Source organism: Acomys russatus, chromosome 14 (assembly GCF_903995435.1).
Source record: "Acomys russatus chromosome 14, mAcoRus1.1, whole genome shotgun sequence".
Classification (NCBI taxonomy): Eukaryota; Metazoa; Chordata; class Mammalia; order Rodentia; family Muridae; genus Acomys; species Acomys russatus.
This window is the reverse complement of record NC_067150.1, coordinates 49,524,472-49,550,344: the sequence shown is the minus strand read 5'-3', so window position 1 is coordinate 49,550,344 and position 25,873 is coordinate 49,524,472. Positions and strand designations below refer to the sequence as shown.

Below are 25,873 nucleotides of genomic sequence, written 5' to 3'. Positions count from 1 at the left end.
AATGGAGCTACGCAGAATAATCTTCCATTGATCAAATGTGTCCACTAGATCAGAGCTGGGAAGGAACTTAGTCAAGATTCCCAAGCCATGGTTCTCCCAAGTCCTCCCTCTCTGCTTATGTATGCTAATGGTTCCCTGCCTTACAATGACCCTATCCCATATCCAAAGCAGCCAGCTGCTGGGGTCACCTTATCCATGTGTATACTTGGACTATTTCTAGCTATCTGCTCATGAGACAGATACCACTGGGGATGCGTGAAGTCAGTATCCAACCATGAGCTCCCAAGTCCTGCTCAGCCCAGAGACACTTCCCTTACCCCCTAGTCTCCATGCCTGAACTCAAGGTCCAATGTCTTGTACTCAGGACCAAGTGCCAAGGGTCCTCAGGATGCAGAAGTACAGGGTGACCCCAGCTAGAGGTAAGCATCTCCCCCAGGGAGGGTCACCAACAAAGATGTCTCTTAGCACTAGCTTTGGAGAAGGGAGAAGGCATCCCAAGAGCCCTGGGAAGAGGTAAGGCCAATGAGGAAAGTAGAATTCAGGAAAACTGTATCCAGAGATGAGTGGAACCAGCAGGGTAATGGCCACATCTTAATCCTACTGTGCTTGCCAGAAACCCCAGTTACCAGGCCTGAGTCCCCAGGGGCCCCTTCCTATTCCCTGCCTCATAGGCAGGTCTGTGGTTTGGCTGGAAGCTATGAGGATTGAGGGAGCACTACTCTGTGGGACAGGCCACATAGCTAAAACCCGGCGGGCCATAGGGCCCCGCGGAGGAGGCCCCAGAAGGCGGACCAGGTTTCGGAAACCTCCGGACACTTCCAGCCTGTTGCTTATTCATTCAGAGTGGGAAAGCGCCAGCCTAGCGAGCAGCCAGCGTGGGGCTGGCCATGTAAGGGCCCCAGGAGGTCCTGCCCGTCCCGTGCCCTGCAGAAAGCTTCGTACAGCCCTGGGCACCGCCCCTGCCCTGCCCTGACCCCTTGGCCTCGAAATGTTGTCATCGGAGGAGCCGTCCCGCTCGGGACAAGGCCAGGATGGACAAAGCTAGAGCTTGGGCAGGCGAGGAGCCGTTCTGTCCTCGAGGCCGTGGAAAGAGAAGCAAGCACCGGGGCCTACTCCTGAGAGCCTCTCTGCCCACTTGGCCTCTGCAGAAGGGCCACCATGGCTCTGGCCGGAGCCTGCAGCCAACTGGGGACCCTGGTGTGGGGCGCTTGCCTGTGTGTCCTGGTGCACGGGCAGCAGGCGCAGCCAGGACAGGGTTCGGACCCGGGACGCTGGCGGCAGCTGATCCAGTGGGAGAACAACGGGCAGGTGTACAGCCTGCTCAACTCGGGCTCTGAGTACCTGCCCGCAGGGCCCCAACGAGGGGAGAGTAGCTCCAGGGTGCTGCTGGCAGGCGCTCCCCAAACGTCGCAGCGGCGCAGCCAAGGGGGACCCAGGCGTCGGCAGGCGCCGTCCCTGCCCCTGCCTGGGCGTGTGGGTTCGGACACTGTGCGTGGCCAAACGCGGCACCCATTCGGCTTCGGCCAGGTGCCCGACAACTGGAGAGAGGTAGCCGTCGGGGACAATAACGGCATGGCTCGGGCCCGCACCTCCGTCTCCCAGCAACGGCACGGGGGCTCCACCTCCTCCTCCGTCTCGGCCTCAGCCTTCGCTACCACCTACCGCCAGCCGTCCTCCTACCCTCAGCAGTTCCCCTACCCGCAGGCGCCCTTCGTAAGCCAATATGAGAACTACGACCCCGCATCGCGGACCTACGACCAGGGCTACGTGTATTACCGCGGTGCGGGCGGCGGCATGAGCGCGGGGGCGACGGCTGTAGCCTCGGCTGGGGTCATCTATCCTTTCCAGCCCCGGGCGCGCTACGAGGAGTATGGCGGTGGCGGCGAGGAGCAGCCCGAGTACCCGGCCCAGGGCTTCTACCCAGCCCCGGAGAGGCCCTATGTGCCCCAGTCCCAGCCGCAGCCTCAACCGCAGCCGCAGCCGCAGCCCCAACCCTCCGACGGCCTTGACCGTCGCTACTCGCACAGCCTGTACAATGAAGGCACCCCCGGCTTCGAGCAAGCCTATCCTGATCCCAGCACCGAGGTGGCGCAGGCCCCCGCCGGGGCCGGTAACACCTATGCTGGCCCTGGAGATCCCCGCCTCGGCTGGTACCCGCCCTATGCAGCCAATGTACCGCCCGAGGCCTATGTCCCTCCTCGTGCAGTGGAGCCACAGCCCCCATTCCGCGTGCTGGAGCCGCCTTACCTGCCTGTGCGCAGCTCTGACGCGCCCTCGTCGGGTGGGGAGCGGAACGGCGCCCAGCAGGGCCGTCTCAGCGTGGGTAGTGTGTACCGACCCAACCAGAATGGTCGCGGTGAGTATGGTCCACCAGCGCCTTGGTGAATGCTGCCTCAAAGGTGCAGACCCCTTTTCTCTTACCAAAGGCCTCCCGGTAGTGGCCGAGCAAGGACCGCGTAGCCAATAGCCCAGGTGTGCCTCTCCTCCCAGCCTGCCCTGTATCCAGGTATTATCTATCAGGGCCAAAGGCTTGCATTCTGACCCTGGCTTTGGGGTGACCTTGGAAGGACTAGCGAGGCTTTAAGAAGTACTGATGTGGCTGGGGTCATCCAGGGACAAGTGAGGAAACCCTGCTTCTCACTTCTCCCTCTTCTAGCTGTGGAATCTTCTAACACTCTTAGAAATGTATGCCCACACATACGGTGAGTGAGGCAACAGTCATGGAAACACTGGACTTGAGGGGCGAGAGGCCTTAGGGATGCTTCTGAAGGGATGTCCCCATGCCTGGACCTCTGTGAGCTAGCTAGCCCTTGGTGAGACAAGTAGGAGGTCAGAGAGCAGCCCTTGAACAGACATAATTTACAGACTCCTGACGGGAGCCACAAAACTGGGGTGCCAGGGCCCACTGGCCTGGGCATAACATTCAAATCCAGCACGGGAAAAAAAAACCCGAGTAATAAAGATAAGTAACATTTCAGTGCATTAAAAACCTGTTATGAACAAATATGTCCAACCTTAAATAGTAATGTTTCCAGAACCTGAGGCAAACTGAAAAAACATGAGTCCTTTGTTTGAACCGGGATATTTGTTCGTTGCAGATTTTTTTTTTTTGTATTGGTTTTGCTTTTGAAAAATATATTAAATATTTCTTATCTTGGGTACTGTGCTTTATGCTGTTCCCTAAAACATAGCCCAGGCCAGTGCTCTACTGCCTCACTTTCATCTTGGCTCCGAGGGAGAGTCCCAGGAAATGTCTGGACACAGGCCATCCTCTGGCTTTCCCCAGGGATGAAGATGTGACCTATTCTTGGGAAGGCCAGGTCATCTGCACACAAGGGTCAGGGTGGAGCAGTCTTCCTCTGCCAGATGGGCAGCTTCCACATGTGCTGTTACTGTGACAGGGGCCAACTGTTGCGTCTGGCCAGTGCTGGATGGCCATCAGCCCATCCTTGGCTGTCCTAGAATCCCCTTGCTGAATCTCCATACAGGGCTGTCTGCTTTCTTGTCAAGATTTCCACTGAGTTCTCACCGCACACACAGTACTCCCTGGGGCTGTGCCCTCTGCCCACAATTCTCTTCCCCATGCCAGGGTTGCTATACCAGGGCTCTCAGGTGAAGAAGAGCCTTTGTGACCCAAGGGTGCTGGTGCCCAGTCCAGTCTTGGCTCCTCCATGTCTATCAGTATTGGATAATGCTGTCTCTGGCTAAAAGTGGCCTAATTGAAGGGCTGCTGCTTGGGGGCTCCTGGAACTGAAGGCTAGAGGAAGGAGAGGCTGGCGGGGGGGGGGTGGGGGTGTGGGGGGGGGAGGCAAGGGAGGGCGGAGCATCTACTGTGTCATATCCACCGCACAGCCTTGAGTCTAATCCTGAATTCCACTTTGAAAACCACAGGAGCTGGGGGTGAATTGGAATTGGGGGTAGGGGGGCTTCTATGATGCCATGCCAAACAGCTCCATCGAGCCCTGTTGCCAGCTTGACAACACCTGCAGCAGGCTAACATACCTTTGTACTAACTTGTCCTGGGAGTCCCTTGGAGGAGAGGATGTTTTAACCTATCGGGTGGTACACTTTTGTGGCTGCTTTTCTTAGAATGCAAGACCTCAGCTCGTCAAAGCTCAGCCAGGAGGGCCCCACCTCTGGGCTGAGGGGGGAAAAAAAAGGCCTCAAATGCCACAAAGCTGGCAGAGGCAGGCCAGGGAATGCTCATCTGAGCCTTAAGCCAGTGGGTTTTCTGGTGCCTCTCTGTGGCCTGTGACTTTTCAAGGAAGCCATTTGGTTCAGAGGAGGGTAGAATAGGGCAAGGTCCATGTCTGGAGTTCGGTGCTGGATGCTCAGCAGGCTCTGGCTACTGCCCCGAGCCCCATAGTTCATTTTGGATTAAAATACTTCTCCCCTAAAGGCAGTGTTCTTGGTACCCAAGTGGACAGGTTGGCATGCATCAAAGTCAGGCTCTGCCCTGAGAGACACACAGTAGAAAGGATGCTTTAGGGCTGCGAATATGTCAGTATTGGGAACAGGGATGGTGGGAGATACAGAAGGTCTCTCTCAACTAAGGGGAGTTACCCACTCTGTTCAGCCCACTCATGCATGATTCAGCCCTGAGTAGGGTTCGCAATCTCACTTTAAAAATCAAAGGAAAAAAAAAAAAAATCAAAGGAGCTGAGCCAGGTGGCAGTGGCGCACGCCTTTAATCTCAGCACTCGGAGAAGCGAGGCAGGCTGATCTCTATGAGTTTGAGGCCAGCCTTGGTCTACATAAAGAGTTTCAGGGCAGCCAGGGCTAAAATAGAGAAACCCTGTCTCTAAAAACAAAAACAGAACAAAAGAAACAAACAAATCGCAGGAGTTGGGAGTGAATCAGGTTGGGAAAGGGGGAACAAGGACTTTCCAGAGGAGGAGGTGGCCAAGCATTGTGCAAGGGGACCCTCTAAGCTCCTCCTCCCCTGATCACGGAGAAAATGGGGCATGGGGATGGAGTTGGGGTGCATTCTAGTTTAGGGCACACAAAGAAGCAGAGATAGGGCACTAGACTTCCCAAGTATTGGTTTCCTCCCTCCCTACCCTGCTAGGCTAGGACCATGGAAAATCCCAACCCAGAGAAGTCCGAGCCTTGTACTTGAGATCAGCCCCCCAGGCCTGGTGTGGGAGCCCAGGGCGGATTCTCCGAGGCTGACTTCATCCCTCCTGGCCACATACCCAGGGGTCTGAGGCCCAGCACTGGCAGCTTGTGCTTGTGTGTGGGCGTGCATCTGTCCTTACAACACCAAACACATGTGAGCACCGCCCACGTCCCCCCCCCGCCATGTGTGTGTGTGTGTGTGTGTGTGTGTGTGTGTGTGTGTATGTGTGTGTGTGTGTGTGTGTGTATGTGTGTATGTCTTCCAAGTGTTTGTCCTGTGTTCAGGGCTGCCCAGGGCTTCTGCAGTACCTCTGTCTCTAACTCTGGAACAGGTCACAAAGGTGAAGGAGCGTTTACAGACGCCAGGAGAGGTTCACACCCGTCGTTCATCTCTCATAGACAACACATCCACTCAGAGAGGCCTGAGGAGTGGCTGGCTGCCTCCCAGGGCTGCCAGGTCCCCTGCCCTGTGCCATCTCCCATGTCACCTATCCTTGAGGCCACTGCCAGATCCCCCTCCCCCAGCATCCTTGCTCCAGTTCCTACTTACCACAGCCTCATATTTTTTGAGTTGATGGTCTCAATGCTGAGATAGCCCCCAGCCCCAGAAGGTCATATATCTTCTCCCAGGGTCTCCCCTTCTACCTTGACCTGCCTCATGGGCCCACACAAGCTGTGAAAGACATGGGATCTGGAACAGGTCACAAAGATGGCTGTGCATTGGGGCATCCCTGATGGCCATGTCAGCTTTACCTGGCATGTGTCATCATCCCTGTCTTGACAAGGCCAATTGGATCTTTACAGTCTACCTGGAACCTCAGGATCTAAGGTACTTCCTTTCCTTTCTCTTCCTTTCCTCCTCTTTTCTGGGCATCCACAGCCACCATGGTGCTGTTCCTGGGATCGGGGTAGTACCCCCTCTAACCAGCCTCCTGCAGGGCAGAGGCCCTCAGTCTCCCAGAGCCGCCCTGGTTTCCTGCCTTCACCCCCCCCCCCCAGTGGCTGTGCCCCTCACTCATCTGAGCCTGATTCCCTGTTTCCCCAGCCTCATTTCCCCTCCAGGTCTTCTGTTCTTCTCCACAAACCTTTGCACAGAGAGGCAGAGGAGGCCTCCGCCCAGCAGGCTTCCTGAACTAGAGCCTTAAGGCAGGGATGGAGTAGCAGCTTGCTTAACTGCCCCCTCCTTCTGTGCCTTGTGACCTACATATGGGATTTCATAGATGCATTTGCTCCCACAAGCTCTAAGTGACACAGGTCACAGGCCCTTGGAAGATGAGAAGAGGGAGCCTGGTAAGATGGCTCAGTGACACCGTATACCAGCTTTATACTAAGATAAGCAAGGGGGCAGGCAGGACAAGAGCCCCACCTCTCTACCAGCTGGGCTTCTCTGGGCCACAGTCTCCCCTCTGCATTCACAGGTGAGGGTTAGGCTCCAAGTGACTTAACACTTTATCTCTTTAGTCTTCAAGCCTCAGCCAGGGACTGTTAATTGTCCCATTTTATAGATAGGCTAAAGGGCTCACTTGCTGGCTTTTGTGTAGTAAGAATTCTGGAATTTTGGTCTCTTAAAAAAAAAAAGCACAGGAATATATTAGAGGTGTGTGTGTGTGTGTGTTTTAAAATTACAGGTGTGGGGATATGGGGCTGCTTTGCACCAGCTGACTGTGATTTGCCTCGTGCTCTAGCAGAGGCGTGGTTTTGCCAGCTGAAGATAGTTTCAGAGAGTGTGTGGTGTTTGGAATTCTGGGAAATTTTCAAAGGGTATATAAATACTTAGAGCCCCAATAGATGGGGTCAGGGGGTTGGTGGTTGTTTGTTAAGTAGTCATGCGCAAAGAACCAGGAAGAAGAAGAAATTAGATATCCTGACATCAAAGATCAAATTTGCCCCCAAGGAACTTAATGCCCCTGATCAGCAGGAAGCAGTTTAACGATAATGCCACCTCCTTTTAACCCCTGAATTTATTCAGGGGTCTCTTTCATTTAGTCTCTATCCTTCTCCCCACCCCCCCATCTAGTGTTAGAGGGTTGAATGGGTGAAAGTAAGAACCCACACAGTAGCTAAGTCCACCTACACTTTTGGTAGTGAACCGGGGACTGGACTCATACAGTGTTTACAGCTATGCATTTTTAATATTTTTCTATGTTTATTGCATGTCATGTGCACATTTCCTTTATTCACTCACTCATTTGTTCGTGTATTCAATCAATGGCTATTTCGGTACTAGTTGTGACAGAGTAAGGTAGGATAATAGTGGTGGTATGCAGCCCCGGTGGTCACTGTAGGACTTTCCTAGTCTGAGAGTGTCACTGTTAAAGTCACTTCACCCTTATAACTTCCATATAAGATAGGCACCTCTGTAGGTGAGGAAGCTGAGGCCCACAGGGGTCAGTGACATGCCTGGAGTCAGAACCACAGTTCAGTATCCTTCTTCCTTCCCCTGAGGTCTCAGTTGCTCCTTCAGTGAGTAATGGAGTCGCCAGGCTGAGAAAGATATAGAGGGTCACACAGGTGAGTGGCAGCGAGAGAGGGGTGTGGGTGTCTGAGGGAACAAGCATGGTTCTGGGCAGCTTCCTGCCAGGCAGACTTCCTGTCTCCTGGCTCACTATCCTCTCATATGGCCTCCACTCCCCGGCCCTCAGCCTGGACTTCTCTGTGGAGCCCTCCCTTGTTTAGACAAGCGTCTGATGGTAGCCGCCACTGCTTATAAACGAGTTATGTTCTGCCAGCACTTTCTTCCCGTTTTCTCATTTAAGCAACCAAATCACCTTAAATGTGATTTAGGATAGGATAGCATTATCACCTACTTCATGCAGGAAGCCGCTGGGGCTCTGAGCAGCCAACCTGGACCTAGGAAAGGCATCTACCCCGCCCCTGTCCCCTCCCCACTCTGCTGTGCCCCTCAGGGAAATGTTTTTCAGTGACCCCTGACTCAGTGTTCAGTGACTTTTTTGTTTGAACCTGTGGGGCAGGCAACAATGTGTTGCTGTTGGTGGTGGTAGTGTGTGTGTGTGTGTGTGTGTGTGTTTTTTTTTTTTTTCGTTTTTGCCTTGAGGTTACAGACACTGTCCCACCCCTCCAAGTTGTTGGGCTTGGTAGCAGAGCTAGAAGTGGGAGTAGGGAGGGCTGTAAGTGCCTTTGCTGGCACCCAGGCTTAGCTAGAGAGTTCTGTTCCCCTCTTTCCTTTCTCTTAATGCCCCTGGGGATATCTTCATAGTTGTCTGGACTCAGGAGGGACACCTCTCCCCTGGAGCACCCTGCTGGAGTCTACCCCACTTCCTTTCCAAGCCAAGAACACATGGAAAACTCCCCAGGCAGTGGCTAGAACAAGCCGAAGAAGAAGAGAACAGGAGGCTGCCAGAAAAGTCCAGCCAGGCAGTCCACACCTGCTTCCAATTCCTGTGCCCAGCATTCCTGTGGAGCAGCAGCGGGGGCAGGGGACGGGAAGGAGCCACTGAGCCTTGTTCCCACCCATGGCCTGACCCAACTGCCTCCTCCCTGCAGCTGGACCCAGGGGCCTTTTGTGTGAGTTCCGGATTATTTGGCTGGGCCTGGGTCCCTTGTCCAGTGCCCCAAACTCATCCTTGGCCTTTCTAACTCCCAGCCAACCAGTAAGAAGCCAAGACACTTGGCTTACGACATGGCCAGCTCCCAGCTCCCTACTGTACATAGGGGGTACACAGGCTGGCAGCTCAGTGCAGTGCCCATAAACCTGACTGCTCTTGGGAGCTTCTGTCCAGTCAAGGATTGTAGATAACATCTTCTGAGGAAGTGTAGTCATCTTAAAGGTATATGTTAGCACTTTACTAATTACCACTGGGTATTAGTGAAAAGGAAGATGGAATGTTTGCTTTTGGGGACCTTGTATTGTCATTTACATATGTAATTCATAGGTAATGAATAAAATAGAGATATCTAAGGAGATCAGAAGTAGCAGAAGGGAGCAGTTTACAGAGGTGACCACTGCGGGCCTCAAGAAAGTGACATCTGAAACACGACTTGAAGGAGGCATGAGTGAGCCAGTCAGCCATCTGGAGGAAGAGCATTACAGACACGGGGGAATGGCCAGTGCGGAGGCCCAGAGACAGGCGTTCCCAAGTGTGCTCCAGGATGCTTAGGTCGAGTAAACTGGAAACAGAGACTGGGCAGAATGACTAACAGAGCTCAGACTACAGAGAATTTCGGAGGCCACTGTGAAGCCTTGGGTCTTTATACTGTTGGTACTAGGGAGTCGCTGCAGGAACCTCACAGCTGTGCTGGCTAGTTAGGTAGGGACGTGAGAGCTGTAAGCGGAAGCAGGGTCCTGGGAGAGAAAGTCAGCATGGGCAGAGTCGACCGTGAGAATGGGGGAGAGGCGTGCACGCACAGGAGGGCATGGTAAGTTTAGAGTTCAGGAGTAGAGAGATAGAGCTGCTTGCTGATGCTTACACTTCAGAATTCCGGAGTGACGGGTAAAAGGCAGACCACAGGAGGCCTTTGTCGCCATCCTGAAGTATCTAGGCTCTACTCTTTAGGCAGGTGGGAGCCACTGAAGGTTCTAGACCTGGCTCTGTAGCCACAATAGCCCCCTTTTCCCAGCCTGGAATTGCCCCCTTCACCATGGGGCAGAGTGGCTTCTATGGCTACCTTGCCTGCAAGCTAACAAGAACAGGTGGAGCACCACCCGGAGCACCTCTGGGTGGGTGCTGACAGCTTAATGTTCCGATTATTAGCTAATAATTTCCTGGGTTTGGGAGCTGCCAGCTCGGGCCCCACTCTAGCTCATCCTTATTCCAGTCCGAGCCAGGCAGCGCTCTCTGCTTTCCCCACCTAGGGGCTCCTCTGGAGTCTGGCTGCGCTCACTTTGCCAAAACGTCCCACTCAGCACATATTTCACAACCGACTGATGGGTTTCTGCTGGACTGTGTTTATCCTCCAGTCCTGGGCTCAGGAGATTAGGGCTATGTTGGATTCCACCAGCAGGGGCTTAGGGAACACAGATGCCAAGGGAGGGCTGTGGAACCCACAGAACCTGCAAAGCCAGAGGGAAACAGGTGAGGTGTAGACATGTGTAAATGCACGTGCTGCTGGGCAGGAGATTAACAGATTTCTAATGAGGCAGGAAAGATTTGGGTCAGCCAGTGGGATAATTTCCTGACTATTGAAACATGGGCTGCTGAGGTCATTAGAGGTCTCAGGCTCTTGCCCAAGGCTGGAGAATGGATTGAATAGCTCTGGAAAGGAAAAAAAAAAAAAAGTATTTTTATCTCCAAGTGTTTATGGATCCATCCAGCCTGTACTTAAGAGTCCATTAGTTCAGTCTTTCCTGCATCTTTTGAGACAGGGAAACTTAGCCTCATATAGGGGAGTGGGCCAGAACATTGGGAAGTGGTGAACTAGCCTCTGGGGTCTTGCCCAGCAGAAGACCCCACTTAGATTGTGCTCAGGAAGATGCTCATGGTCGTTGTTCTTGGGTCCCCAGAGGCCATTGTGAGAGTGGTCCAGCAATATCAGACTTAGGCGAGAGCAGAAGGTCAGGGTGGGCTTGTCCTGAGGCCATTGGTGGCAAGAATGAGTGTGGGCAGAGCTGAAATGCAATGTTTGGCCTTCCCCTGGGCTGGATCTACACTACATTGGCCCAGGGACCCACCATCGCAGGATGTTCTTTGTCTGCATGCAATGATGGCTTGGGACCTGGGTCGCTCACACCCAGGCCCTCCCCAGCTGAGCGCTAGGCTTCAGTCATCCCAGGGGATCTTTACTGTCCTCTGACTCAGCGCTCTCAGGATACTGGCCCAGGTTGTGGACAGCACAGCCTTCCTAGGCAAGAGTGAATACAGGGACCTTGCACAGGGCTCCAGAGGGGATCAGAGCAGATACATGGATGCAGAGAGGCCTGGAGAAGACCACATACAACTCTACAACACAAGGGCCTGAGCCCAGGCAGCACAGTGATAGGACCCAGACACCCTCAGAGGGGCCAGAGGAGTAAAGTTGTCCACATAGCCTTTGAGCTCTAACCCACCTTCAACCTGTGACGCTGAGACTTGGGAGAAAGCTGAGCAGAGCAGCTGGTCCCCTGTGGGTTCAAAAGGGTTATGTGTGCTCAGCAAGCCCATGAGAGCATGTCAAGTCATCCACTATGTGATGTGTGTAGAACCAGGCTCAGAGTCCACTCCTCCCAGGAGATTGGTCAGCTGGGATGCTGGGGAGACCACTCTGAAGACTTCTCTTTAGATAAGTTGTGTCTACAAGTATGCATGTATGTATGTGCACTGTATTCATGCCTGATTCCCAAAGGTATCAGAAGAGGGCATCAAATTCCCTGGCACTGGAGTTACAAATGGCTTTGAGCCACCATGTGGATGCTGGGAACTGAACCTGGGTTCTCTGTAAGAGCAACAAGTGTTCAACCACTGAGCCATCTCTCCAGTCTCTTCATTTATGGTTTTGGGGGTTTTTTGTTTGTTTGTTTTCTTCTTTTTTGAGTCAGAGTTTCTCTATGTAGCCCTTGCTGTCCTGGAACTCAATTTGTAGACCATGCTGGCCTTGAACGCAGAAATCAGCCTGCCTCTGCCTCCTAAGTGCTGGGATTAAAGACATGAGCTCCCACACCTGCCTCTCTTTTGTTTTTAAAGCACAGACCCATCTGACAGGAACTGCTGAGTCTGTATAGATCTGCAGTCACCTAATGGGACTGCAGGTGAGGGCTAAAGGGACAATGAGAGAAAAACACAGATCTTGAGCCAGTCTTCTCAGAACTAATCAGACATGAGATTTATCCTGTTCTTCATAGTTAGAAAAGCATGACAAGCTCACGGAAAAGTACTTATCAGAACCCATGATTTTAGTTTCCAGGCCCAGGCCTGAGGATTGAGTGGCAGACTCCATCCCAACCCCTACCCCACCTCAGAATTAAACTCCATAACTGATGATGCCCCTAAATTTGACCCATCTAGGAACAGGGGCAACCACACTAATTATACGTGGACTTCGTTCCATATTGACCACTCTGCCTGTCTCTACAAGACAACAACAGCAGGCCATGCTCCCCTAGCCCTGTGCCTGCCACACTCCCCTAGCCCCGTGCCTGCCACACTCCCCTAGCCCCGTGCCTGCCACACTCCCCTAGCCCCGTGCCTGCCACACTCCCCTAGCCCCGTGCCTGCCACACTCCCCTAGCCCGGTGCCTGCCACACTCCCTAGCCCTGTGGCCTGCCACACCCCCTAGCCCTGTGCCTGCCACACTCCCCTAGCCCTGTGCCTGCCACACTCCCCTAGCCCTGTGCCTGCCACACTCCCCTAGCCCTGTGCCTGCCACACTCCCCTAGCCCTGTGCCTGCCACACTCCCCTAGCCCTGTGCCTGCCACACTCCCCTAGCCCTGTGCCTGCCACACTCCCCTAGCCCTGTGCCTGCCACACTCCCCTAGCCCTGTGCCTGCCAACCTCCATGCAAGACTTCCATCACCTCCCCTCTATCATACAATCTTCCCCCATACCCAAGCCCCACTAAGAGAATGCAATGCGAGCCCAAGCCTGGCGGCTGACAGAATGTCTCCTGGGATCACAGCCTGGAGAAGGAGGCTTTGTTCCTTCCTGGAAAAACATACCAGCTAAGGGAGGGGCCTGCACTCCCTGGGACCTCAGCAGCAGGTCCTGAGGCTGAGGTGGGAGACCAAGCCAGCGAGGACATGATGGGGTGAGGGTGCAGCTAGGGTGGGAGGCGTCAGGTGAGTCACCAGGACTCTGGTAGGGGTCAGAACCAAGGACAACAGGAGTGATTTCATGTAACCACTGAGAAAGACAAAACTAATCTATCATGATTCAAAACCCTGTCCGTGTGTGCCACTTTGGGGGACATTTCCCTAGCTCTGTTGTGGAAGTGGTCAGTGACAGCATACACTTGCCAAACTACACCAAAATTCTGTATCTTTGTGTGTAGAGCATACCTTAAAAGAAGTTTATTTATTTATTTGATTTGTTTGAGTGTTTTGCCTGCATGTATGTATGTGTCCCATGTGTATGCCTAGTGACCTCAGAGGCCAGAAGATGACATCAGAACCCCTGGAACTGGAGTCACAGATGGTTGTGGGCCACCATATGGGCACTGAGAATGGAACTCGGGTCCTCTGCAGGGGCAACAAGCACACTCTCTCAACTGCTGAGTTATCTCTTCAGCCCAAAAGTTTATCTTTATTAAAAAGAAGAATGACAGGAGAGAGCTGAGACTTGGGATGTCCTGAGACTGCCCTGACTCACAGGTCTGTTGCCCTCTCCAGATGGGCTTCCTCACACTTCAGAGGTCTGGTGTGCCCTGTGGTCTTAAAGAGATAGGCACACATTTACAGATGTGAATAGTCACGTATTAGTCACTAACTTAAGGAGCGGAGGATGTGACCTTCTAGTGACAAGTAGGTTGCAGGGCCTGCCCTCAGAGAGACCCACACCTGAACAGAAGGAATCCACGGAGGAATATGAGGAAATCCAACTGCAGAAAAATCCCTCTGGGTCGTGAGGCAGGAGGATGTGCATGCAGAGTGTCAGTGCTTCTCAGGGAAGGCTTCCTGAAGCAAGAGCTGTGGACCGTTGCTCAGCCTGGCCAGCAGCTTGTCCCTAGTCTCTCTGGTGTACTCTCAGACACTTCCTCCCAGCAGCTCCTGGGCTTACACCAAAGCTACTCCTCTGTTAGAAATCATAGCTGATGTCAAAACAATTGCTTTTGAAGGGTCTTTTCTCTTAGTACATTGCTTTAGTTTACTACATAGAGAAGGAACCTAAGGACAACATTAAGATTCAGAGTTGCTGATGGATCAGGGGTCAGTGTGTCCAGGATCAGGGCTCAGTATGTGATCAGGATCAGGGCTTTACATGTGACCACAATCGAGGCTTAGTGCACGATGAGAGTGAAAGCCTAGTAAGTGAACACCGTCAGGAGTCAGTGTGACCAGGATCAGGGCTCAGTATGTGATCAGGATCAGCATTCTACATGTGACCACAATCAAGGCTTAGTACACGATGAGAATGAAAGTCCAGTAAGTCAACACCTTCAGGGGTCAGTGTGACCAGGATCAGGGCTCAGTGTGTGATCAGGACCCAGATTCTGTGTGTGACCAGGATCATGCTCAGCCAGGGCTTCCTGTGTGGTCACTGGCTTCAGTCTGTGGCCAGGGTCAAGCTCAACTAGGGAACAAGAGTGATATAACTGGCCCTGAGGGCCCCTAGGCTCAGACCCTGGCTCTTCTGACTCTCCAGGATTGCACAGCCAGCTCATGAAACAGCCTAGAGAGGAAGGGTCAGGCCAAGAAAACTCTGTGGAGCCATCTGTGTAGTATTTACTGAAAGAGGGCCTGGGGTGGGGGCGGCAGACTGTCTGGTGCTGAATGCTGGGCCCATGAGGCTTGAGCCAGCTGCCACACCCACCTACTGCTGAGTTGCTAGAGGGTGGGGAAAGGGGACCCCTCCTCCCTTCTTTACCCCTCTTCCAGAAACTTCTGGGAACCAGTGGGTGAGAACCTTCTCCCAGCTGGTTTGAGGCCCCGAGGGTCCCTTGGGAGATGACTGCAAACATTCCAGGGGGCTCATGTCATACAGCCTAGACTGGCCAAGAAGTCCCCCATTGCCAGGAGCCACCTCATCCTCACCCACCCTGTATTCTAAGCTGCTTCTCCATTCCAGATAGGTGAGATCACGCTGGCTGCCTGGACCAGGCTGCCCCCGAGGCCCAGGCCCCAGGGAGAGCAGGTCCAGTTCAGGGGCCCAAGAGATGTATGTAAGTGTGAGTGTATCTGTGTGTGTGAGTCTGTAAGTCTGTGAGTGTGTATGTGTGTGTGTGTGTGTGAATATTGTATAAGTGTGAGTGTGTGTATGTGTGTGGAAGAGTCTAATTATGTGAATGGGGGGGGGGGAAGGGACGGAGGGAGAGAGAGAGGGAGGGAGAAAGGAGAATATTCAGGCACACACCTCTGTGAAGCGAAGCCAGACTTTCCTTTGTCTGTCTCACTGCTCACTGTCAGGACCTTAATCTGCCTCACTGTCTCACTGTCAGGCCCTTAAGCTGATGGGAGGGATTGGAAGACAGGGAGCCTAGAAGCCCCTTCCCATGACTCAGGTACCCCACCCTGCCTGCCTTTACCCTCCCTACTCCTCAAAGACAGAGGCCTAAGATGCTAGAGCAACTTACAGACTCCTTTTACCATTTATTGGACAGAATCTCCAAGATTGGAGAGAAGAGAGAATTTAGAAACCCCGGGCACTGTCCTGTAAACTGGGCTATGGATCATCCTCTACCACCATTTCCCCCAACTGTGCCCTCACTCCCAACATCAAAATCATCCTGTCCTAATCCCATCATGAGATGGGTTCAATACCTGCCTGTGTTTTCTGCTGGTTCCTGGTAACTTACTCAGACTCTTATTGGTGGGGGAAAAAAAAAAAGGACAAGCGATCCAAAGGCTGGAGCAATCCTTAGACTTCCTCTAGACCCTGCAGGGGTGGGATCCAGGCCTCCCCTTATGTTGGGCACCAGAGGTTGTCCACAGGGGACAGTTGGGTGCGATCTGGAGTCTGACCACCAGAAGTGGCAGCAGGTGCCAAGAAGAAATCCTGATCAGCTCAGCTGGCACCAGCAGGCTGCGACTTCTGCTGGCTTGGGGGAAAAATGTTTTCTTCCTGCCCACCCCCCCCTACCAGTCAACACCCACCTAGTTCTGTGCCTGAACCTTCTAGGGCCCACCCTGGGCCACAAGCCCAGGCTGTCCTGGTGGTCCTTGAATAAGGCTGGCTATAGAGGTGAGAGAGGAGTGTCTTGGCTAGTGTGCAAAGGCCTTGGGATAAAGGACAGAGGGAGAGGCTCTGTCAGGAAATCCCTTGGTCTCCTGGCATGCCGTTCCACCTTCCAGACACCTTGTCCCTCCAGCTCCTGGGCCTCGTTCTCATTTTAAATCTTCTAGGACGTCTCAGTGGCTCCCACAGCACCAAACTGTAGTGGCAGGTGACTGCCAGGACCCACTTGACCGGGGAGAATGGGCAGCAGTTTGGTGGAGGAGGTCCTTGGAGCCAGCAGTAGCCAGCCTGACCCTCTTGGTACTGTGCTTTTTCCTCTCACATGCTCTCCAGGCCTCCCTGACTTGGTTCCGGACCCCAACTATGTGCAGGCATCCACATACGTGCAGCGAGCCCACCTGTACTCCTTACGCTGCGCAGCAGAGGAGAAGTGTCTGGCCAGGTAAGGAGCAGGGAGTGAAGCATTGGAACAGAGGGGCCTTGGGAGAGTCCATAGGAGTCAACCCAGAGCCTGGCAAAGTAGCCGAGCCCCTCAGAGTCCTGCCCTCCATCTTGCCTGGCTCAAGCAATGAAGAAAAGGGAAGGGACGGGTCCCCCATCAACCTACACTCGTTGCCTACAAGGCCCTTGACTACACTGTGACACTGGTCGTAATAACATTACAGCCCTGGCAGGATGGGCTGCCTCATTAGGAAACTAAGGCACAATGGAAGGAACTAAAATTGACCCAATCTGTATTTCCAGTGGTCAGTGTAGGTGACAGGGAAGTCCTGGAGGGCACAGAGCTACAGGGTGAGGAGGACAGGTGTGGCCTGAGATAGGCCCAGGCAGTCTGTCTGATCATAGCAGGGAATGGGCAGGCATGGCTGACCATGGGGCCTGAGTTATGCCCTGTTGTGTCCTGCAGAGTTCACTTCTGGTTTATGAGCAGTTTGTGCTCTGCTCAGCTTCTGTGCATTGGGGTGCTTTCCCTGTGCTAAAAGACCTGGCTAAAGGGGAGACTGACCTGCTGCTCTTCTGCACATTGATGCCAAAAGTGTGTTTTCCCCCTTAATGATTCACTCTAAAATTAAAAAAAAAATTTTTTTAAACATATGAACCTTTTATTCTCCAGGCAACCATTTAGAATGTCAACATTTACTCATTTCTAGACCTTTAGCCCTGTGCCCCTCAGAGTAGCCTGACCATGAGCTCTTATCTCTCTGTGATAAGGTAAAGAACTCTCATCAGCATATAAGTCAACTTCCAGTTTCATCCATAGAGCCATCTGTTTTTAAAATGGCACTAATCAGAGCGGTGGGTAGAACGGTTGATTTACACGCTGGTGAAAGTTCCTTATATTATCACAGATGGGCAAAGTGTCCCTATTTCACCCACAGACAGCCACTTGGTTGCTCTGACCACTCAGGCTTTGTCTGATGTCTCTTGTCCTTGGGAGGAGAATGCACCATTCCTACTGACATTCCTCCGCTGATAAGGGGTCAGTCTCCGTGTCAGCCTGTACAGGTCTGGATCACTTTAATCAAAGCCAAATTCTCACTACATCCTTTTGGAGCGTCTCAAGCACCCAGCCCTGAGCTCCCAGTTGGGTGAGGAGAAGGCAGCCTGCTCTCTGTCCTGGGTGACTTCTTCGTCAAACTGGAGTGAGCGACCCTCTCATTCCAGGCTGTGATGACAGAACCAAGCAGGCAGCAGGAGTAGAGTGAGAGCCAGGATGCACAGCTCTGGGGCTGAGTGAGGTCAAAGGAGGAGGGGCCTCCAGGAAGGCTGGGGGCCCTGAAGTGGGAGGACTCTTCAAGTGTGGGCTAGAGCCCTGGGCCAGGTCCCACACTGCAGGCTGGACCCAGAGAAGGGAGGGGATTTGTTTCAAGTCTTACCACAAGCCTGTGGCCAAGCTAGGCCTAGAAGCTAGATCCTGCTGGTTTCCCACGATGCTTTGAGCCGAACAGCAGGGCAGGATTTCACCAAACAGGCAAGGAGGATGTTTTGTTTCAACCCAGACACAGACAGATTCCAAACCTCCAGACAGGGCCAAGGGCCTTACATCCTGGCAAGACAGGAGTCTGAGCCGCCTGCTGTCCAGACATATTCTCAGAGAAAGCTAATCCCCACGATGGGCCATCTCTCGCCTCTGGCCTTGCAATCCGGGGCCCCAAATGAGGCCAGCCAGGACAGCTGTCAGTGGTCAGCTGCAAAGAGGAAAGCCAGCAGCCAGGATTCCTGGTGTGTGTGTGTGCGTGTGTGTGTCTGTGTGTCCCTCTCTCAGAAAAGATACCTCTCTCTTCTCTTTCTTCCCTGCTACTTCTGGGAGTTTACAGCCACACATGAATGAAGAGCAGGCTTCCAGAAGTCAGAGTGCACATTGCTGGTCCTGAAGCCGCACCACAGGATGGTCTGATCATACCTGCACCAGCCCAGGGTACATGTGACCTCAGAGTGAGCCATAAGTAGCAGTGCAAGAGCTCACGGGCAGACCAGGGTGCTTCTAAGTATGGCAATCATGGCAACCATCCTGGAGGAAGGGACTTGAATTGGGCCTAGGAAGCCTAATGAGCTCTCCTGCTACAGTCACACAAACAGCATGAGAGGAAGGGGAAGGAGAGAAGTCTGATGGGAGAAGAGTCTTTGCAGCTCGCACTCAGTCTGTAGTGGGGCTGAAGGGCATATGGGACTAAGAAGATGAAGACTTAGCCCAAAATGCTCGGGCCTGGCTATCGGTTGCACAGGCAAGGCATGGTACACTTGGTTACCCGTTAAGGCTCTGTACAGAAGAAGGAAGAGTTTAGAAGCTCCTGGGTGTGGCTATTTGGCTTAATTCTTATTTATTTATTTTAATGTGTATGTGTGCACACATGATGTGTGTTCGTATGCAAATGAAAGCCAAAGGACAGCCTTTGGGGTTATCTTTCAGGATGTCGGCCACCTCCTTTGAGACAGGGTCTATCATTGCTATGGAGGTCACCAGTTAGGCTAGGCTGGCTGGCCAGCAAGCTCCAGGGATTCCCCCTGTGTCTGCCTCCCCAGAGCTGGCATTAGAAGCACACAACTCCCTGGCTGGGGTGGGACTGGGTTCCCAGGTTCCGAGGACTGGACAGAGTTCTACGTGCTCTCAAGGCAAGCACTCTACCAGCTCGGCTGTCCTCATTGGCCTAGAACAGCTTGTTGTTAACTTACCCTCCCAAGATTTTTATGTGACCCTAAACTCTCCCGGGGTGGCAGTGGGTACTGTCCCTAGCTGACTTGCCTGGAAGCTCTTGCTCCTTAAAGTTTGTGGTCCAAGTCCGTTAACAGTCCAAGTCACACACAGAAGGTCAAGGAGGAGAGGAGGGCAGGTAGTGTCAGGAGAGAAGAGGCCAGGCCTCACTGTCATGCACAGGTCAAATGTCAGGATCTTAGGGGCAGAAGGGACTGAGTGGACAGTATCTAAGGACTGGACACAGGGTCTGACGTATCATATGCTGACGTCCCCTTGCCTGTTCCCACAGCACAGCCTATGCCCCTGAGGCCACCGACTATGACCTCCGAGTACTTCTGCGCTTCCCCCAGCGTGTGAAAAACCAGGGCACAGCGGACTTCCTCCCCAACCGGCCACGCCACACCTGGGAGTGGCACAGCTGCCACCAGTAAGACTCTGACTAGCCTTGCTTCTTCCTCTCCTGGGGCAGGGCCATCAGTGCCTAAGTCTCTCCTCATTAGCCCTCTGGGAGATGCGGGTGCTTGTTCCTTTCCTAGGGAAGTATTGCTGGTCAAGGACCCTCGGCAAAACTGGGTTTGAAAGATGGGCCATAATCAGTCTTGGTAAGGGATGGAAATATCTAGAATTCAGGATTTTCCCCTTGGGAAAACAGAACAGGAAGGAGTCCAGAAAAGAAGTGAGGAGCCTGAGGAGGTGGTGTTCTGAGGTGACAAAGCACCAAGATGCTCTCCTGTGGGATTCAGAATAGAAAGGCTCAGTGGTAAGGAAGTGACCATAGCAGGTCATCTGGGTCACCTCAGGAAGGGGACATGAAGAAAAAGCCTCAGGGAAATCAGGTCTTCTTCTTTCTCCTCCCCCAGACATTACCACAGCATGGACGAGTTCAGCCACTATGACCTGCTTGATGCAGCCACGGGCAAGAAAGTGGCCGAGGGACACAAGGCCAGCTTCTGCCTGGAGGACAGCACCTGTGACTTTGGCAACCTCAAGCGTTATGCATGCACCTCTCACACGCAGGTTGGGCTAGTGTGGCAGGGTGGATACAGGAGCATGTGGATGGGGAGTGGGTCAGCCAGGTGAAGAATGGGCAAATGCCAAGGCTGTGCCCACTTAGTTCTGGTTGAGGATCTTCTTGCCAGTCCTGAGACCATCACAGGACCTAAACAAGCGCTTTCCTTCCTCATTTCAAGACATGTCTGTCTTGGAGAGAAAAGAACAGTACAATGCTGGGCAGTGGTGGCCCACACCTTTAATCCCAGCACTCAGGAGGCAGAGGCAGGCAGATCTTTGTGAGTTTGAGGCGAGCCTGGTCTACAGAGTGAGTTCCAGGACAGCCAGAGCCACACAGAGAAATCCTGTCTCGAAAAACTAAAAAGCAAACAAAAACAAACAATCAAACAACACCCCCCCCAAAAGCATTGCCATACAGTTTTGCCCCATACCATATCTCATTTGCCTAAAAAGGGACAAAGGTCTCTCCCAAGCCATCTTCCCATTGGCTCACCCAACATCTCTGTCAAGCATCTTCAAGCATTTGTCCCTTCACGTTATGCTCCCTCTGCCTATGGCATCTCCACTTTCTCCCTTGGCTCATCCATCCAGTGGCTCAGCAAGGGCTTGAGACACTGTGGGCCCAGGTCATAGAGGAAGCACAGAGGCCCCAGACTGTCTTGGTTGAGTATGGATTGGCTCTGAAATGCAACCTCTCTTTTTATCCCTTTGCCCAGGGCCTAAGTCCAGGCTGCTATGACACCTACAATGCAGACATTGACTGCCAGTGGATTGACATAACCGATGTGCAGCCTGGGAACTACATCCTCAAGGTGGGCCTCCTGATCTGGAACATTCTTTCCAACTTGATGCCCGTGCTCCTAGTCTCCTGCTTCTTAAAGATGCTCCTTTCTCTGACTGTGCCCCCACCTCCCCAGCTGCAACGTTATCGCTATGGTGGTTTCTGTCTCGAGCAGACATTGATTCTCTTCCCCTAAAGACCCCAAGGAATCTTCATCCCCACTCTAGTGACAGGGGAGGTGATGATGACGCCATCCCCTTAAGTGACAAAGATCCAGAGAGCTAGTTAGCCCATCCTCCCATGTGTGAGATGGCAGGCTCTCAGCTCCTTACAGGACATGTGCCGGTGAGATTCCTTCCCGCAGGAACCCTTCTTTCTGCATGGAGTGCTGTGAGCTTACCCCATCACTCATTTCCTTTGGTACTGGGACAAAGAGAAAAGCGTGCCGCTGACACACAGCTCAGCTTGGCACACCCAAACACATAGAGTAGAGCAGTGGCCCCATAGCCTGATCCCTGGCAGTTAAATACCAGCTCCTCCAATCAAGCACCTGCAGGAAGAGGCTGGTAGGGAGGTGGCCTTCAACAGCCCGATCTAGAGAGCGGGTTCCAGGACAGCTAGAGATGCACAGAGAAACCCTGTCTTGAATAACCAAAGAAGAAGAGAGAAAAGTGGCCCACAAAACACAAAACAGAAGCAGCTCATTGCTGCACAGCCTGAGCTCTGCTCCACAGGTTGCATGTGTGTGAATCTTGCCTGACGAGCTACTCATCAAAGACTAACGAAGGGGGTCATGGGCAAATTAACCTATAAACAAGTTCAAGCTGCAAACAACACACTAAGATTTCAAGTAGCATCTGTTCTTTTTAATATTTTTTAATTTTTAAATTAAAAATTTTTTTCCTGTCTGGGTGTTTTGCCTGTATTAGTATATCTCTGTACTGTATGTGTGTGGTAACTCCAGAGACCAGAAAATGGTATTGGATCCCTGGGGACTGGAGTATAGAAGGTATGAGCTGCCATGTGGATGCTAGGAACCAAACTTGAGTCTTCTGGAAGAGCTGTCAATGTTCTTAAGACCTGAGTCATCTCTCCAGTCCTGCCCCTCCCCTCTGTCCATCCATGGTAGGCAGGTGCTATATCATAGAGTTGTACGTTCAGCTTCGCGGCATCCGGTCTTCACTCTTCCTTCAGTGACTGGTCCCCACCCCTGCTAATCCAGACTGTCCTGGTTTGTGTCCGTAGCTCTTTCAGACAGAGCGCAGAGCATGCTTGGGCCATCTTCTCAACAAATGGTGGCTTCAGGGCACGGTCAGTACTCTGGCAACAGCTGGGCCCTCGGTGGGCCACCTGGACAGGGTTATGTGGGAAATAGCTGTCAGTGCTGGAGTCAGGCAGGCCAGGTGTTGGCTACCTGTTTCCACCCCTCAGTAGAAACTGGCAACAGTGGCCTGCGCAGGGGCCCCCCTGGAGTGGGCCCTGGTTCTGGGGACATTTCCAATCTCCTGCTGAGGAGATAGAGGACGTTTTCTTGAACTGCAACGGTCCATTCTTTCCCATCCTTGTCTCTCCGTCCCCCACGTCTGTCTCCCTCTCTGTCACTTCTGTGTCTGCCTACCTCTCCACTAGTGGCCAGGTGAGGTGCGGCTTCCTGAGAGGCTCCTGCTCTCTGTTTCTCCTCTCCAGGTGCACGTGAACCCCAAGTACATCGTTTTGGAGTCCGACTTCACCAACAACGTGGTGAGATGCAACATCCACTACACAGGTCGCTACGTTTCTACAACAAATTGCAAAATTGTCCAGTACGTGTTTGCCTACCCCCGTGACTACTATCTCAACCACATTCTGGCCTGGGGGATCAGGCAGGACTCCCTGAAATACCTAAGATTTTGGGGGATGAGTCATTGATGGTGAAACACAGCTGTGCACCAGTCCTAAGCTGAGTGCTCACAATGGAGCTCAGGCTATGGGGTCCTGACATCATCCAATCCTGCGTCCCCCCCCCCCTAGGATTTTCAAATAGAAACTGACAGAAGGCAGGCTGGTCTGGTTAAATGCATGAGCTCTGCCATCCTAGTCTGTGGGTCCTTGCTCTGATAACAACTTTGTCCTCAGCTCTACTTTCTTTACTACCCACATAAGCTGGGGATGAGGACTCCAGGCCTAATTGCCAGCATGTCCAGGTCCCCAGCTCATGGAGGAACAAAACAGCAGGCATGACCCTTGGTGTCATTATCAAGTGGAATGGGTTAAATAACTGCAGATTAGAAGTAATTCTGGTTGGAATAAGCCAACTTCTGTCCCTGGGTCTCCATCATACAGAAAGTTAATAGAATGTAGGCCTGGGCTTTTGGCTTATGGTTGCTAAGCAGGGTTCCTTAAACCTGCTGTGCCAGGCCAGCTGAACTCAGACTCCTGAATCCCTCCTTCTGGGAAGCACTTTGCAGAAATCCCTCTGTTTACAAACTTGCAATTCCCCTCAGTGTGTGACCAAGGTCAGGGCTCAGTGTGTGACCAGGGTCAGGGCTCAGTGTGTGACCTGGATCAGGGCTCAGTGTGTGACCAGGGTCAGGGCTCAGTGTGTGATCAGGGTCAGGGCTCAGTGTGTGACCAGGGTCAGGGCTCAGTGTGTGACCAGGGTCAGGGCTCAGTGTGTGACCAGGGTCAGGGCTCAGTGTGTGACCGGGGTCAGGGTTCAGTGTGTGACCAGGGTCAGGGCTCAAGTGTGTGACCAGGGTCAGGGCTCAGTGTGTGACCAGGGTCAGGGTTCAGTGTGTGACCAGGGTCAGGGCTCAGTGTGTGACCAGGGTCAGGGCTCAGTGTGTGACCAGGGTCAGGGCTCAGTGTGTGACCAGGGTCAGGGCTCAGTGTGTGACCTGGATCAGGGCTCAGTGTGTGACCAGGGTCAGGGCTCAGTGTGTGACCCAGGGTCAGGGCTCAGTGTGTGACCAGGGTCAGGGCTTAGTGTGTGACCAGGGTCAGGGCTCAAGTGTGTGACCAGGATCAGGGCTCAGTATGTGACCAGAGCACATTTAAAGATGGCTCCTTCATCCTTTAACTTATCACTCCCACACATAAGCTCACATCTGAAAGGATGGCTCCTGCCACCTCTACTTCAACACAGAGGTCAGATTACTCGGGAGTAGACTCAGGCTTCCACTACCCAGGACATGGCCTGTGGGTGAAATGACTGACCTCTGCTCTTGACTGGCAGTTTAGTTTCATCAGCCTGAGTTCCCAGTGCCTCCCTACTCTTCAGTGTGTCTCAGGTCACAGGGGCCCCATAGACTCCGACCATCAGGGCCCTCAGAGGCAGACAGAAAACCATCTGGGCTGCCCTTGTGGTCCCCTGAGGCCTGTGGCTGTGGAGGCCAAGGCCCTTTCCTTCCAAGACCTCTTTATATAAGTGCTTGGAAAGCCCCGGGTCTTATTAGAGTGTCTCTGTGTTGCTGACCACAGGCAGGCTGCTGGGCCAACACGCACAGGAAGCTGCACAGCGCGTTCCCAGAGAGGCCACGGGACTGACACTTGTGGGTTTCCATCATGTTTTCTGAAGAGGGGAAGGAGAAATGTTTTCTCCTTTTTAAGGAAAAAAAAAAAAAAAAAAAAAAAAAGGAGGAGGGGCTCAGAATTAGAAAATAGCAAGCAGGAAAGTATTTCCTGACAGAGAGCAGCTAGAACCTGGTACCTGGGGCAGCCAGCAGGAGGTGGGAGGCCCTGAAGGAATTCTTTGGAATCCTGACTTCCCAGTTCTTTTGTCCTAAAGCCACACTCCTGAGGAGATGGAACCACTACCACCCTCACTGCCCCACCCTATCCCCCTACCCATCCCTCACCCCGACAAAGAACCTCATCTTTCCGGGAGGTGGGACACTTTACAGACCTCACGCCATTCACAAATTCTCTTTCTTTCATTAGGTCCTGATCTCTGAGTGGACTGAGCCCCCTTGTCTCTCCTTGGAAAGCAGGTCCTGCTTCCAGGCAGCCTCCCTCAAGAAGCCCAGCTGCCTAGCCCAAGGGCGAGGGGCAGCTAGCTGCTGGGGCATCCCTCCCTGCCAACCTCAGGGAGTGAACATGGACCAAACCCACAGGGATTCTGGATGCCAGACCCCGTTCTTGTACCTAATTCTCCTCTGGGACATCACTTTGTCTGTTGTTGGTTTTTAATGTTTATATTTTGGCCATCCCACACAGCAAGATTGCCCGGGTGCTGAATAAAATAAGGGTTTTCTAGTCTGGAGTTCCGCTGTGGCCTAGTGACTTGGTGGACCACAGCTGGGTCAGGCCCAAGAGATGGTCTGGGGTTTCGGCCTTTGTGTAGAAAAGTGTAGTAAGGGGTGGCTGCCAACCTGCTAGGACTCCAGCAACCTCCAAGATACCAGGCTTAGCCACCATGGAAATGCTGTGGGCCGTGCTGTTCGCCTGGAGAGAGGAGCCCATCTCATGGAGTGAGGGCGGAGCCGGTAGGTGGCTCCAGCTTCCAGCCTTACCCCCGCCCCTCAGTCCTTTCCTTCTCAGACTGTAGACCACCACTACCACCTCCACCACTACCACCATTACCACCATCACCACCACCACTACCACCATCACCACTACCACCTCCACCACCTCCACCTCCACCACCATCATCACCACCTCCACCCACCACCATCACCACCACTACCACCTCCACCACCTCCACCACCACCACCATCATCACCACCACCACCTCCACCATCACCACCAGGACCTCCAACACCACCACACCATACCCACTCCCACCAACCTCCACCACCACCCCCACCACCACACTACCACCTCCACCACCACCACCATCATCACCACCTCCACCACCATCACCACCATCTCCACCACCACTATCACCACCATCTCCACTATCTCCTCCACCACCACCACCACCACCACCAACCCTGGCCCTGGGAGCTAATAGCCACAGCTTTCACAGTGTGAGGCACCTTCAGGACAACCCCAGGCCCCATCCTGATAGAACCACATAACCATACAA

The 25,873-nt window shown here is 53.1% G+C and overlaps 1 protein-coding gene across 1 annotated transcript; it reads left to right on the top strand.

Moving 5' to 3' along the window:
- Positions 1-707: 707 nt before the first annotated feature.
- On the top strand, positions 708-25,271 carry Loxl1 (lysyl oxidase like 1). Its single transcript, XM_051156563.1, has 7 exons — positions 708-2,356; positions 16,214-16,322; positions 19,366-19,503; positions 19,937-20,093; positions 20,804-20,899; positions 22,555-22,670; positions 24,787-25,271. The coding sequence occupies exons 1-7, from the start codon at positions 1,159-1,161 to the stop codon at positions 24,791-24,793; spliced, it is 1,821 nt and encodes a 606-aa protein (XP_051012520.1). The 5' UTR covers positions 708-1,158; the 3' UTR covers positions 24,794-25,271.
- Positions 25,272-25,873: the final 602 nt, after the last annotated feature.